This window comes from Mustela erminea, chromosome X (assembly GCF_009829155.1).
Source record: "Mustela erminea isolate mMusErm1 chromosome X, mMusErm1.Pri, whole genome shotgun sequence".
In the NCBI taxonomy this organism is placed as follows: domain Eukaryota; kingdom Metazoa; phylum Chordata; class Mammalia; order Carnivora; family Mustelidae; genus Mustela; species Mustela erminea.
In genome coordinates, this window is record NC_045635.1 from 17,037,566 (window position 1) to 17,053,706 (window position 16,141).

The 16,141-nt window shown below is 34.6% G+C and overlaps 1 protein-coding gene across 5 annotated transcripts in view; it reads left to right on the top strand.

Moving 5' to 3' along the window:
• Positions 1–16,141, top strand: part of CNKSR2 (connector enhancer of kinase suppressor of Ras 2) — a 281,217-nt gene that overhangs the window by 77,387 nt on the left and 187,689 nt on the right. For all 5 annotated transcript variants that reach the window (XM_032330646.1, XM_032330643.1, XM_032330644.1 and 2 more), the window contains exon 4: positions 15,423–15,510. In XM_032330646.1, the coding sequence (XP_032186537.1) occupies positions 15,423–15,510 (88 nt within the window). The remainder of the gene's footprint in view (positions 1–15,422; positions 15,511–16,141) is intronic.

Below are 16,141 nucleotides of genomic sequence, written 5' to 3' on the forward strand. Positions count from 1 at the left end.
ATATGAATATAGAATTTTTAACTTTTTAGTGGCTAAAATAGCTGTTTATAGTCGTATAAATAGCTTCTAGAACACTATGACAGTTTCTGACATTTTACTGTATTACATAATTTTTTATGGTGACTTTTTTTTATCATCTAAGAAGGTGCTTTTAGGAAATGCCAGTTCACCTGCAGACATATATCAGTGCACGCACACATACAAACACACACATAACACTCGATGAAGTTAATCAGTAGCGTTTTATGTTTGTTTCACAAGAAGAGAAAATGTGATAAAAAGCCTGAAGAAAATAATTTAAATAATCTGTTTGGCTTCTATTGCTGCAAAGGTTTTCACAATGCTTATTTTGTATTCCATCATACCACAGTGATTGATTAAATCAAAATTTAATATTTTGACTGTAAAAATGAAATACATACTTGGAAGGAAAAAAAAGACAATTTTGTGATAACTTTAAAATCATCTGCTGAGACTGTAAATTGAAAAAAGAAACTGAAGTTTATATTTTGAAGATCTTTCACAGAAAATTTCAGCTCCAGACTGGCTTGCCTATAATGATGATGACTTTAGCAAGCTTAAGTTTTAGAAAGGAAAGAAGGAGGAAAAAAAAATTCTTACATGTTAAGGCATTTGGACTTACCTGCAGGCCTTCAGAACCTGTTTAGTAAGGTAATGGTGTTTAGGCCTCTGGATCTTGATGATTAGTAGGACTGTAGTGTTGAGAAAGATTAAAGAAGGGTAAGGATAGAAGGAAAAGTAACTTAAGAGGCTATTTTGGGAATTAATCATGCTGCTGCTACTGTTGATGAGTTTGATGCTAATACCTCTAGCCACACTCATTTAATCAAAGCAACCCCAGGAGGGTTGTCTTCATTTTACACATAGAAAAACTAGCATTTACAGAGGTTAAATTCAAAACCAAATGGCAAGTGAGTGGTGGAAACATTAGACAAAGAACACATACTCGATTTTAGTTATATTCTCTTACACTATGACCTACTCTATAATTGTGGTCATAGGCATCTGACAACAGGGTTGATCCTGCTATTTCCTGAGGTTTTTAATTAGAGGAGTAGAAGTGAGGATAGAAGAACATTAGAGATATTTATACGGATAACTAAGATTCCAGGACTCGTAAGATCTAGAGATGACAGGAGGCATCTTGGTATTTGACTTTGCTGGCCCAGTGGATGGTGATGCCATTATCAAAGCAGGAACAAGTTATGGTTGAAGATGAATGTTGACTTGAGGGAGGCATGATAAACTGGAAAGTTCTTTAGATTATTGCTGCTCAGAAAAAATACATGATCTATAGAGACTTGGGAGTAGTTAAAATATAGGTGATAAAGTCACAGATATATTAATACAGTGGTCTGAGGAGAGTTTTAGAATGGATTCCTTTTATTCTGCTCTATTTGTCTTCTGTACCACATATACCCTTCTAACACTGTATCATTTTCTTATGTATTGTTGTTTTTATCTGATTATATGAAGTATGCTTCAAGAGAGCAGGGATATTCATCTGATTTGCTTACTGCTGCCACAATTATCTAGAAGAGTTCATGGCCTAGAGTGGGTGCTCAATAAATATTTTTGAGTAAAAAAGAACTGGGATAAGGATTGAGCTCTGTGACCCACCAACAACTGAAGGATGAGTAGAAGTGCAGCTTGGGGGAAAAATGAGAAGGCATAACCAAAGAGGTAGGAGAGAATTAGATGAGAGTGTGTCATGGAAGCAAAGGTAGTAAAGAGGTGTTTGTATGTTTGTGGGTTTGTTGGGTGTTTTTTTTTTTTTTTTTGAGATTTCAGTGTTTTCTTTTTTCCAACTTTACTGAGCTGTAATTGACAAATAACTATGTAAGTTTAAGATATACAGCATATTTAAGATATATATACATACATGTATCAAATTTTATATATATATATATATATATATATATAGTGAAATGATTACTGCAGTAAGGTTAACTAATACATCCATCACCTCATTTAATTACTTTCTTTGTCTGAGTTGTGAGAACATTTAATGTGGTAGTAGAGTTTTAGGGGGAAAAGGAGGTGGTGAGTAGGGTCAAATGTTGCTGAATGATTAGGTAGTTTGAGAACTGAAAGTAAGTAGCGAATGAGGGAATCAGGATATAAGTGACCATACTAGCAACAGTTTAGTGATTTTATTTAGAAGTCAGGAAAACTGGAATATATGAATTGGTTATGAATTAAAGGTGAGAATTCCTCTCTGAAGAAATTTTTCTGTGGTTTGTATCAGAATAGTTTTGTGTAATGTTAACTTCCATTTTTCATAGATTCTTAAATTTTTAGTGGTGATAGAAGAGAGGTAAAGGATGAATACTACTTCTATATTTGGGAGCTTGACTTTGCTTCCTCCTCTATGGTGGATTGTATGAATATCTTAACTGTTCCTTGGCTAATATAAATTTTAGAAAGTCCTGAAATCAATTTAACTATAATAGGACTTTATCTATAACTATGCCAGGTAAAATGCTTAGGCTGTTTTTTTCCTGATGGTAACCCAGACTTTTATCAGAGATTATTAGTGGGTCTGTATTTAAGTTATATTTTTATTCCTTTCAAAGAAAAAAAAGTTTTCTGGGTAGCAACAAGAACACAAGACAACACTTCATATGTCCTCTTGTTTCACTGTGTCTTATAAGCTACACAGAAAACAAAATGCATTAATCATTGTTAGAATAGCCAAAAGAACAGTGTTCCCCATGACCATGATTGTGAATTCTGGCCAAAGGCATTATGAAGTAGTGCAAAGGAGCAAAAGGCGAGAAAGGGTTGAATTTCAGCTCTGCCTCTAGTTCTGAGTAATCTTGAACCTTAACTTTTGTTTTTATTTTCTTTTCAAAATAGGATATAAATCTTGCATAATTTGAAGTTCTCTTCTAAGCACTACTATTCTATAATTCATTGACCTTGTTCACCAAAGGCATATGAGGAATATATTGAACTTATTTCCTTCTAAATAATATCAAAGGATGAACACTAACAACATTTGCTAGTTACTTGTAGAATCATTATTTAACTCCCTACCTCTTCTCTAAATAAATTTAGTTAATAATTTTAAGTTCTAGAACAAAACTAAGCTCTTTATGCTTTCTTTATAAAAGGTAAGAATATGTCCTGTCTTGTTTATTTTTGTTTGCTTTTGAAGAACTTAGAACTTAGGTACTTAATTATAAAAATTTCCATAGAAATGACATTGACAAAAAAAATCTTAATATTTTAATCTGTTGGTGTAGATTTATTTTAATTTAAAGAAACAGTGATAAATCTTTTGGCATTAAATTTTGTACTGCATTTTGGGAAGAACTTGCATGCATGGCAATATGATATGTGTTTATTGCAATTTTTATTTTATCTCACTTGAAAGGGGAGAGAGGAAAAGAAAGAATAGATGAAAACCTTGAATTTAGTTGTAGATACTGAACTAGATGCTTCATATATATCAACTCACTGAATTCTCATAAAGCAGATGTCATTATTCCCATTTTACATATGAAACAGTAAGTAACTTGCCTAAAGTCATTCTACCAAGAAAATTAAAATTTGAATCTATTTTTGTTTGATACCAAAGCCCTTCTTGTTTTTCATTTGTCATGTTCTTTTATCATGCTACATCTCCTTTCCAATGTTGACTAATTCTTAAAAATTTTGAGGAAGTTATTCTTAGGAATGGAACATATATAAACATTCATTTTCATTTTGGTACTTCTCTTCAAGTGATAAACAAGACTGTCACTTCTGATTTTGGCCTAGATACTGAAAAATCACTATATAGAATTTTAATTTATAGAAAATTTAGTTCACATTCTACTTTGAAGGCTTCAGTGAGATATCTTTTAATATCATTGAAACCTTTTGGGACTCCTGGATGGCTCAGTCGGTTAAACGTCTGACTCTTGATTTCAGCCCTGGTGATTATCTCAGGGTTGTGAGACTGAGTCCCACATTGTGCTCTGCTCTGGGCATGAGGCCTAATTAAGATTCTCTTTCCCTCTCTCCCTCTGCCCCCACCCCTGCTCCCACACACATGCTCTTTATCTCTCTCAAAAAAATTAAAAACCTTTTGAAGTTTTAAGACTTAAAAGTTAGGGGGGAAATGTTTACAGTTCACAAAACCTTCAATTTCATTGGAGCTTTCATCCAAATAAAATTAATTTTCAAAAACCAGTCATCTGTTGAGGGGCATTTGACAATTTATCATATGATTTCACTCATATGTGGAACATAAGGAGTAGCACAGAGGATCATAGGGGAAGGGAGGGAAAACTGAAGGGAAAGAAATCAGAGAGGGAGACAAACAAACCATGAGAGACTATAGACTCCAGGAAACAAACTGAGGGCCTCAGAGTGGAAGTGGGCAGGGGGATGGGGTAACAAGGTGATGGGTATTAAGGAAGGCATGTGTTGTGTTGAGCACTGGGTATTATACACAACTAATGAATCATTGAAAACTACATTAAAAACTAATGTTGTACTATATGTTGGTTAACTAAACATTTTAAAAAAAGCTCTCTACATTTCTTAAATCATATAAAATCTAAGCATAACAAAATTACTGTTTATCCCTTCCATTTTAAATATTTACTTGAATGAAGCAGCAGACTTTCCCTGAGGAAGAGCTTCAGAGATTAATCACATTTGGTAGCTTTACTGTTTATTTTCAATGCATGGTTTACTTGTCTATTTTTAACCTACATCCTGCTGCTTTTCACACCTCATCTTTCTTGCAGTTTTATAGGGCTTTGCCAAGTCAATCTATACTTAGAGGGTTAGAGATAACTGTATGTATCACATTATACAGTAACATCATTAACAGTGTTTGTAAGTATTATTTGTAGAAAAGGTTTATTTTGTTAATTATAGCGAAAGTTCATTATTTACTCTATTTTTTAGCATTCACACCTAATTCTAATTGTTTGTAAACTACCTTTCAAGACCATTCTATTTTGAAGATATTAAGGAGATATTATCTTTTTATGTCATTGAAAACTTTTGAATGTTTAAGGCACAAGAGTAGAGTGACAAGGCAAAAATATTTTCTTTGAAATCTTTTGCCCTTTCTAAAAAAAAAGAAATGGTTGAACTGATTTCTTCTTCCATAATGGAAAACTATAGGACAAAAGCTAATTGTATACTAGGAAAAAAATTACAAAAACCAAATTACCTCAAACACTACCAGATACTGTAGCCCGCTGTTGCTTGGCCTTCTTTCCTCTCACATGCTCATTGCTCTCACTTGGCACCTCTTTTTTTTTTTTTTAAGGAAAAAAAAAGATGTTATTTTATTCATTTGACAGAGAGACCGCAGCAAGAGAGGGAATAGAAGGAGGGGGCGTGGAAGAGGGAGAAGCAAGCTTCCTGCCAAGCAGGGAGCCCGATGCAGGACTTGATCCCAGGATTCTGGGATCATGACCTGAGCTGAAGATACACACTTAACCAACTGAACCATCCAGGTGCCCTCACTTGGCACCTTTTATTCCAGAGATAAGCACTAATGTTAAAACTGCCATTGTTCATGGACTAAGCTCAGGCTCAGCAGTGCCAACCTGAGAAATAGTGAGGCAGTCCAGATACCCTTATTAACTTCTTAGCATTTTAGTTTTCCTTCTTGGCTTCTAATTTGTTTAGCATTTCTGAACCACTAATAACTTTTCCATAAGTGAACTACTTTTGTTGGAAAAGAACGTACAAAGAATACTTTCTTACAGGGTCATAAACCTTTACACTTGAAAGAGTTATAAGCATTGTATTATCCATATGGTGATTTAAGAAGAACAGTTGCTTAACATTTTTAATTTTATTTTTTCAGTGTTCCAAGATTCATTGTTCCAAGATTCATTGGCACCACACCCAGTGCCCCATGCAAATGTGCCCTCCTTAGTACCCACCACCAGGCTCACCCAACCCTCCACCTTCCTCCCCTTCAAAACCCTCAGCTTGTTTCTCAAAATTCAGTCTCTCATGGTTTGTCTCCCCCTCTGATTTACCCCAACTTTTAAGATCTAAATAGGATAGTTCCTGTATGGCTGTTTATTGATGAGCCAAGGATTTTTTTTTTAACTTTCTGGCATCAGAAAGCTTTCCTGCCATGAATTTAATATCCTTTACTTGGAGTCACTGTGTTCGTTTTTGTAAGTAGCCTGAGCTCTAACTTGGGCTTTATTTTCTTTTCTTCAGACTAAAAAATAAATTTCTCTTTCTTTTTTTGTTTTGTGTATGAACTGATTGTGCTCATGTACTCTACAGAGCTTTGTTTCTCTATCTAGGTAATCATTAAGGCATGATTGAGTAATTACCTTCGGTAACTCATAAAGATTGGAACCTGTCAGTCTTCATTTATTTACATATGTGTATAGCCAAAATAATCATACCAAACATTAACATCTTCAGGATAAGAATGGCTCTTTAGTATAGTTATACATGATTTGCCTTTAAAATAAAAACTTCAGGGGAATTCCCTACAAGAGGATATTAGTGTTTTCTTTGGTATATGCTTAGAGTTTTTCCCCTAGTTTTCTTGACATTTAATCTTGAGCTAGAAACTTGTCTTACTTGAAATATGAGTGGTCAAGAGAGTGGAAAACATGCCTTAGAATTCAGTTTGCTACAGGCATTGGGTCATCAAATAGGTTTTTCCTTTTATATATTTTGAAGATCAAATTTATGAGACAAATCATGCTGTATTTCATCTTATCACTTTTGAATGAAGTTTCTAGGTTTTATTAACAGACTTTGACCTTTTCAAACTTAAGAACCTAAACTATTTCTACTCATGCCAGAAGCATGTTGAATTCTTAATTAAAATACCAATTTTTATGCTTCAGTGCAACAAAAATGGCCTTTAGTTAGTTTTTTAAAAAATGATTTTGTCGGGACGCCTGGGTGGCTCAGTTGGTTGAGCAGCTGCCTTCGGCTCAGGTCATGATCCCGGCGTCCTGGGATCGAGTCCCACATCAGGCTCCTTGCTCGGCAGGAAGCCTGCTTCTCCCTCTGCCTCTAGCCTGCCACTCTGTCTGCCTGTGCTTGCGCTCTGTATCTCTCTCTCTCTAACAAAAAAATAAAAATCTTTAAAAAAAAAAATGATTTTGTCTTAGAAATGTTTATATTTTACATCTTTTTAAAAAATGGTTTTATTGAGGCCTAATTTAAATTCCATCAAATTCACCCATTTTAGGTGTACAGTTTAATGAGTTTTAGTAGATTCAGATACACCTATGCAACATCTCTATTGTCCAGTTTCAGACAACTTCCATAAGAATAAATTTTTTAAAGCTGATTACTCACAAAGAAGTTAATTTTTTTAAACTGAGAATGTAGATTAATCAGTTATGTATTTTCCCAATTAACTTTATTTGAATTTATAATGTCTCTGTTTTAGTAAATTATAGTGAAAAATATACTGAATTTTTGGAATGTAGATTAGTAAAAGACAGCCTAAAATAGGCTATGGTATATAGAATTATTTAGAAAACAATACATTAAAACCACTGGAGAGGGGCACTGGAATGGCTCAGTCATTAATTGTCTGCCTTTGGCTCCGATCATGATCCCAGGGTCCTGGGATAGAGCCCCACATCAGGCTCCCTGCTTGGCAGGAAGCCTGCTTCTCTCTCTCCCACTCCCCCATTTGTGTTCCTGCTCTCGCTCTCTCTCCATCAAAAAAAAAAAAAAATATATATATATATATATATACATATATATATATATATATAAAATCTTTTAAAAAAAAACTACTGGAGAAAAAAAGGGTCATTTAATAAATAGTATTGGGATGCCTGATAAAGCCTGAACCCTAATTTTAAGTATGTCACTTATTTAAGTGGAAAATAAACCCATGAGAAAATACAGACAAAAAATGATTGCTAGATGTAGAAAGACTTAAGTATTTAAAAATATGGAATAAAATACGAATGAACATCCCAGTTGACTTTCACTACAAAAACCTGAAAAATGTGACAAAGTATAAGACAGATGACCAACTGGGAAAAATAAATACTTGCAACAAACATATGAGAAACAGAATGTTAATATGTACTATGTGAATATTACCTTTGTATTTTTTTAATATTTTATTTATTTATTTGACAGAGAGAAAGAGATCACAAGTAGGCAGAGAGTCAGGCAGAGGGAGAGGGGGAAGCAGGCTACCTGCCAAGCAGAGAGCCTGATGTGGGGCTCGATCCCAGGACTCTGAGACCATGACCTGAGCTGAAGGCAGCAGTTTAATCCACTGAGCCACACAGGCACCCTTACCTTTGTATTTTAAAAATACCAAAATGTAGTAGATGAGCACATAGACATTTCAAAAGAGAAGACACAGAAATCACTGATAAGATGTATGCACCAAACTTCAGAGCATGGAAGTAAAAACTGATGGAACAAGAAGAAAAGGACAAATCCACAGTTATAATTGGGTATTTCATATCCACTCTCTTGATATTGATAAAACTATCAGACATAAATTCAGTAAGGATTAGAAGAACTGAATGCCACCACAAAGACATTATATAATTGACATTTTTAGAGTACTTCATCCAACAGGAGCAGAATACAAATTCTTTTTTTTTTTAATATTTTATTTATTTATTTGACAGAGAGAAATCACAAGTAGGCAGAGAGGCAGGCAGAGAGAGAGAGGAGGAGGAAGCAGGCTCTCTGCTGAGCAGAGAGCCTGATGCGGAACTCGATCCCTGGACCCCGAGATCATTACCTGAGCCGAAGGCAGCGGCTTAACCCACTGAGCCACCCAGGTACCCCACAAATTCTTTTTAAGTGCCCGTTGGAACATTCACCAGGATAGACCACATCTGCATCATAAAGCGTACTTTGACACATTTAAAAGAATTAAAATCCAGGGGAGCCTGGGTGGCTCAGTGGGTTAAAGCCTCTGCCTTCAGCTCAGGTCATGATCCCAGGGTCCTGGGATCGAGCCCCACATCAGGCTCTCTGTGCCTCAGGGAGCCTGTTTCCCTTCCTCTCTCTCTGCCTGCCTCTCTGCCTGCTTGTGATCTCTGTCTGTCAAATAAATGAATAAAATTTTTTAAAAAAGAATTAAAATCCAGTTAAAGTATATTTCTAACCGTAATGGAATCAAACTAGAAATCAAACAACACATTTCCAAGTAGTACATGGATAAAAGAGGAAGTCTCAAGGGAAGTAAAAAAATATATTAAACAGAATGAGAAGAGAACAAATAACTTTTGTGGCACACAGTGATAAAAAAAATTTATAGTACTGAATGCTTATATCAGAAAAAAAATCTCATCAATCAGCTAAGCTTCCATTTTAAGAAAGTGGGAAAATAATAGCTAATCAATGTGTATAAATTTTCAGTTAAGCAAGGTGAACATTTCTAGAGGTCTCATATAAAATATTGTACCTGTAGTTAACCTGTAGTTAATACTGTACCTGTAGTTAATGATACCATCTTGTACAATTAAGGTTTTGTAGAGGGTAAATCTTGTGATAAGTATTCTTCTAATAAAAGAAAATAGAAAAATAAGAGCAAAATAAAACTAAAGCAAGCAAAACAGGGTAATAATGACAAAGGATTAAAAATCATTGAAACTGAAAACAAACACAGTGGAAAAGTTTATCAAAATAAAAGGATCATGAAGGAATACTACAAATAGGCCTTATACATAAATTTTACAGCTTAGACGAAATTGACCAATTTCAGTTCCTTGAAAAACACAAACCAAAATTTACTTAAGATGAAATATTATCAATAATCCTTTGAGTATTAAAGAATTTGAATTGTACTTAGAAACATTTTTTGGGGGGTATAAAAGGTCCAGGCCCAAATGATTTCCTTGGTGAATTCTACTATATGTTTAAAGAGGAAATAATACCAATTCATACACTGTTCCAGAAGATAGGTGAGTAGGTAATTCTTCCCATCTCATTTTATGAGATGATCACGATCCTGATCCCAATACTCGATGAAAACGGTACAAAAAAAGAAAACTGTGGACCGGTATCTTATGAACTTACATGTTAACTTGTTAACTTACATGTTAAAATCCTCCACAAAACATTGGTAGACCCAATCCAACCATATATAAATATAATTATACACCATGACTAAGTAGGAGTTATCCCAAGTATGCAATGCTGCCTTAACACTCAAAAATAAATCAGTGTAATCTACCATATCAATGGGTTAAAGAATGAAAATCATATGATCATAACAGTTAATGTAAAAAAGAGCATTTGGTAGAATCCTATAACCATCCTTTAGAAAAATTCTCAGCAAGGTAAGAACAGACTAGTAATACCTGAACTTGATATAAAGCATATATAAAATGCAACAGCTAAACTTACACTTGTGTTATGAAATACTGAATGCTTTCCTCTTAAGAGTGGGAATAGGGTAATACTGTCTGCTCTCATCCCTCCAATTTAATAACCTATTGGATGTCATATCCAGGGCATTAGGCAAAAAAAAGGAAACAAAAGGCCTAGAGATTAGAATGAAAAAATAAAACCTCCCCTATTTGCAGATTATATATATCCTTGGATAGAAGATTCCAACCTATCTACAAAACATCTGTTAGAACTAATAAGTAAATAGCAAGATTGTAGGATACAAAGTCCACACACAAAAATTAATTAGATTTCTGTATACTAACCATGAATAACTAGAAACCAAAATTTAAAACATGGTACAATTTACAGTTGCTTCAAAAGTAGTGAGTTGCCTACACATAAATTTAGCAAAATATCTACAGGATCAGTATGTGAGAACTATAAAACACTGATATAGGATATCAAATAAGATATAAATAAATGGAGATGCATGCTGTATATTGTGTTCATGGATTGGAAGACTCAGTAAAAATATCCATTCTCAAGTCTCTCTACAGGTATAATGAAATTCATATGAAAATTCCAGCAGGATTTTTGTATAGCCACAGACTGTATAATTCTAAGTTTATACTAAAAAGAAAAAAACTGGAGTTGTATATCAGTTTTGAAAAAGATATTACTCAATTTGAATTATTATATAACTATAGTAATCAAAACTGTTGTTAGTGACTGGATAGACTCCGAGAGAGTCCAGACTGTTCCTTTATAGGTCTGGTTAGCTGATTTTTGACAGTGGAGAATGGATAGCCTTTCACAAATGGTTTTTGGAGCAGTTGGATAGGCATAGGGGAAAAAGTGAAACTTGACCCAGACCTTACACCTTATGTAAAAATTGACTCAAAATTGGACCACAGATCTAAAGGTAAAACATAAAACTATAAAACTTTAATAAGAAAATATGACTTATGATCAGATGAAGATTTTCTGAGATATAGGACTAAAGGTATAATCCAGAAAAAATTATTAAGTTTGACCTCATTAAAATTAAAAACCTGGTATGCTAAGGATCCTGTTAAGAGGATGGAAAGAAAAGCCTTAGACTGAGAAGAAATATTACAGGTCACCTATTCAACAAATAATTTGCATACAAAATGTGTTATGAACTCTCTAAATTCAATAGTAGGAATACTAAAAATCCAAAAGCAAATGAACAAAGGGTGTGAGGAGCCATTTCACTGAAGACTATATATATATGGATAGGAAATATGCACATGAGGCTGTTCAGTATCAGTACCAATTAGAAACCCACTCAGGAAATACAGATAACTATTAGATATAGGTAATAAATAACATAAATATAGATAAAAAACCTTGGTGGGATTAAAGACCTAAATGTGAGACCTGAAACCATAAAAATCCTAGAAAAGAATATAGGCGGTTATTTCTCTGACATTGACCATAGCAACTTCTTTCTAAATATGTCGACTGAGGTAAGGGAGAGAAGCAAAAATAAACTACTGAGACTGCATCAAAACAAAAAGCTTCTGCACAGGGAAGGAAACAATAAAACTAAAAGGCAACTTATGGAATGGGAGAAGATGTTTGCAAATGATGTATCTGATAATGGGTTAGTATCCAAAATATATAAAGAACATAAAACTCAACACTCAGAAAACAAATAATCTAATTAAAAAATGGTCAGAAGACATGAAGAGAGATTTTTCCAAAGAAGACATCCAGATGGCCAACAGACACATGAAAAGATGCTCAACATCACTGATCATCAGAGAAATGCAAATTGAAACTACAATGAGATATCACATCATACCTGTCACAATGGCTAAGATCAACAACACAAGAAAAAACAGGTATTGGTGAGGATGAGGAGAAAAAGGAGCACTCAGGCACTGTTGGGAATGCAAACTGGTGTGGCCACTGCACTGTAGAAAATAGGATGGAGATTCCTCAAAAAATTAAAAGTACAATTACCATAGTATCCAGTAATTCCACTACTGGGTATTTACCCAAAGAATACAAAAACACTAGTTCAAAAAGATAGAGGCACCCCTATGTTTATTGCAGCATTATTTACAATAACTAAAATATGGAAGCAACTGAAGTGTCCATGGATACATGAATGGATAAAGGAGAAGTGATATATATATATATATATATATATATATATATAGTGGAATATTATTCAGCCATAATAAGAAGGAAATTTTGCCATTTTCAACAACACAAATGGACCTAGAGGATGTGATGCTAAGTAAAATAAGTCAGAGAAAAACAAATTCCATATGATTTCACTCGTGTGGAATTCAAGAAAAAAAAATGAGCAAAGGGGAAAGAAAAGTGACAAAGCAAGGAACAGACTCTTAACTCTAGAGAACAAACTAAACTGATTGTTACCAGAGGAGAGATGGGTCGGGGGATGGGTGAAATAGTTAATGGGGATTAAAAAGTGCACTGGTCATGGTGAGCAACAGGTGATTAAAATAAAAACTTTTAAAAAAAAGAAGAAATATTTGGGGGAATTCAAATTATATAGCTAACAGAATGGCCAACATCAGAAATATGTAAGTGAAAAATAGGTTTAAAAAATGTAACCAATAAAGGATATCTCTTAGACCTATGTGAAAGTGGGAGTTGCTTGAGTTGTAGAGTTTGCTAGAAGAAACAAATTATTTATTACCCAGAAGCAGTTCCATATATGCATTCTTAGTAAATTACCTGAAGAGATATCAAATAGAAGGAGGTCTAAAGCACTAAGGATGCAATAATTTCACTGAATTTTCACCTCCATGCCTTCTTTTATATTAGTGATTTTATTTTCTTTTCATTAAACTGAGCCCCCCAAATCCTATAAGATTTGGCCTTAAAAAACCTGATGGGCCCTTCTTTTCACTACATCTGTATTTTTGGGGTAAATACCCAGTAGTGCAACTGCGGGGTCATAGGGAAGCTCTATTTTTAATTTCTTGAGGAATCTCCACACTGTTCTCCAAAGTGGCTGCACCAATTTGCATTCCCACCAACAGAGTTGAGGGAAATTAGAAGGGAGGTGAACTGTGAGAGAGACTATGGACTCTGAAAAACAACCTGAGGGTTTTGAAGGGGCCGGGGGTGGGAGGTTGGGGGAGCCTGGTGGTGGGTATTATGGAGGGCATGTATTGAATGGAGCACTGGGTGTGGTGCAAAAACAATGAATACTGTTATGCTGAAAAGAAATTTAAAAAAAAAACAAAACCTGAATGGCATTCACAGGTGAGAGTGGATAAGAAGTAATGGAAAGTCACTATGAATTCTTTTGGTGGCAAAACACTTGGTAAGAAAGACTGCTGCTATTTGTCTCTGACAACCTTGTTTTTTTTTTTTAAATTTATTTTTTATTTATTTTCAGCATAACAGTATTCATTGTTTTTGCACCACACCCAGTGCTCCATGCAATCTGTGCCCTCTCTAATACCCACCACCTGGTTCCCCCAACCTCCACCACCCCCCCCCCCCCCGCCACTTCAAACCCCTCAGATTGTTTTTCAGAGTCCATAGTCTCTCATGGTTCACCTCCCCTTCCAATTTCCCCCAACTCCCTTTTTTTTTTTTAATTTTTTATTTTTTATAAACATATATTTTTATCCCCAGGGGTACAGGTCTGTGAATCACCAGGTTTACACACTTCACAGCACTCACCAAAGCACATACCCTCCCCAATGTCCATAATCCCACCCCCTTCTCCCAAACCCCCTCCCCCCAGCAACCCTCAGTTTGTTTTGTGAGATTAAGAGTCACTTATGGTTTGTCTCCCTCCCAATCCCATCTTGTTTCATTGATTCTTCTCCTACCCACTTAAGCCCCCATGTTGCATCACCTTGTAAATATAAACCTTATACGGAATATATTTATTATTTGTTTACCACATTATTTGAAAAAAGGATGTGAAGTGACATTAATAATTGGTTTAGTACAAGATAAAACTTAGAAAGTAAGTTCATAGAGGCAGTATGTATATTAGTGCTTAACTCTGTGGAGTGTGGGTTCAGACTTCCTTGGTTTGAATACCAGCTCCTTCCACTTACTAGCTGCCACTTAACCTTTTTGTATCTCAGTGTTCTCATATGTTTAATGGGAATAATAGTGGTGCCTACTACATAGAAGCTTTGTGAAAATAATTTATTACATGTAAAGCATTTAGAAGAGTACCTGGCACATAATAAGTCCTCAATAAGTGTTGGCTCTCATTACTAGCTCTGAATCATGAATGTTTCAAGAAGATACTGTATTCAGAATCTTCACTTGAAAATAAAAAATACTGTCTTTGCTTAAAGTACTCCTTCATTTGTTTTATTTTAGGTGTAGTGAAGAGACCTTATAGGTACCAAAGCACCAATAAATATTACAAACTAAAAAAAGAAATTAGATGAAAAGCAAACATTATGTTTCTTGGAGTGCCTGGGTGGTGCAGTCAGTTATGCTTCCAAGTCTTGGTTTCTGCTTAGGTCAAGATCTCTGGGTTGTGAGATCAAGCCCTGAGTCATTCTGCTTGAGATTCTCTCTGTCCCTCTGCCCCTCCTTGCCACATACTCTCTCTTTCTCTAAAATAAATAAATAAATTTTTAGAGAAAAAAAAGAAAAGTAAGCATTATGTTTCTTGAATTTACTTCTCTTCTAATTTCTGAATTAAAAATAAATAAAATAATTTTTAAAAATAAAATTTCTGAATTTTTATCTAAAATATGTAATAAAATTTTTTTCTAAAATCCGAATACTTTTTGTCGCTATGTGAACTTTAGAACAATTCATTTCCTATCATTCAAGAGCTTGACTTAAGGCTGCTGCATTTGGGGACTTTCAAAACCTGTTCCGATTTTTTTTAACAGAGAGACATGGTGAGAGAGGGAACACAAGCAGGGGGAATGGGAGAGGTAGGAGCAAGCTTCCCACCAAGCAGGGAGCCTGATGCAGGGCTCCATCCCCCCTGGGATCATGACCTGAGCCAAAGGCAGACACTTAATGACTGAGCCACACAGGTGCCCCAAAATCTGTTCCTATTAATCACAATTTTCCTTTTCCCTTTATAGGTCACCATTTGCTGCTGTCACAGACTACTCAGTTACAAGGAATAATGTCATACAGCTCTGCTTGGAACTGACAACAATAGTGCAACAGGTATTAGCTGATAACATTTCTTTCTGTTAATTTATTATCTATTTCATACTCTAACAATGCAAAGTATTCCTTTTTACCAATAGTTTATAAGATACTGGTTTGGGAGTTTCTTACTCTAAGACAAATGGTTCTAAATAAACATATATGATTTGAGAAACTATTCATGTAGCCCAAGAAGCAAGCTTTTTATTTAGCAGATGTAAAAAAGTAAAGTGAACCTCTAGAGAAATCACTGTTAAGTTGTAGGTCTGGTAGTCTCACGTTTTAGTGGGAAGGGTTATACTTCCTTTCACAAAATGAAATTGCCCCATTTAGATAACAGTCTAAAACTTTTGCTCTAAGGCACTGTTCTTTATTACTACAACTATTAGTTTCACTTATATATTGCACATATGAGAAAATATACATAATAGCTTTTAACAGTGATCTATTTACATGTCCTGGTTTTTTACTTTAAATATTATCCAACCCAGGGATCCCCAAATCAAATGCCTTCAGGAGTGCTGCAGCTAAAATAAGTGTTTGAATCAAGCCTAGGACAAGGTATAAAGAAACATTAAGGTGGTAAATTGACTAGTACATATTTTACAATATTTAATTAAAGTTAATAATAAAACACATCTGTGAAGTC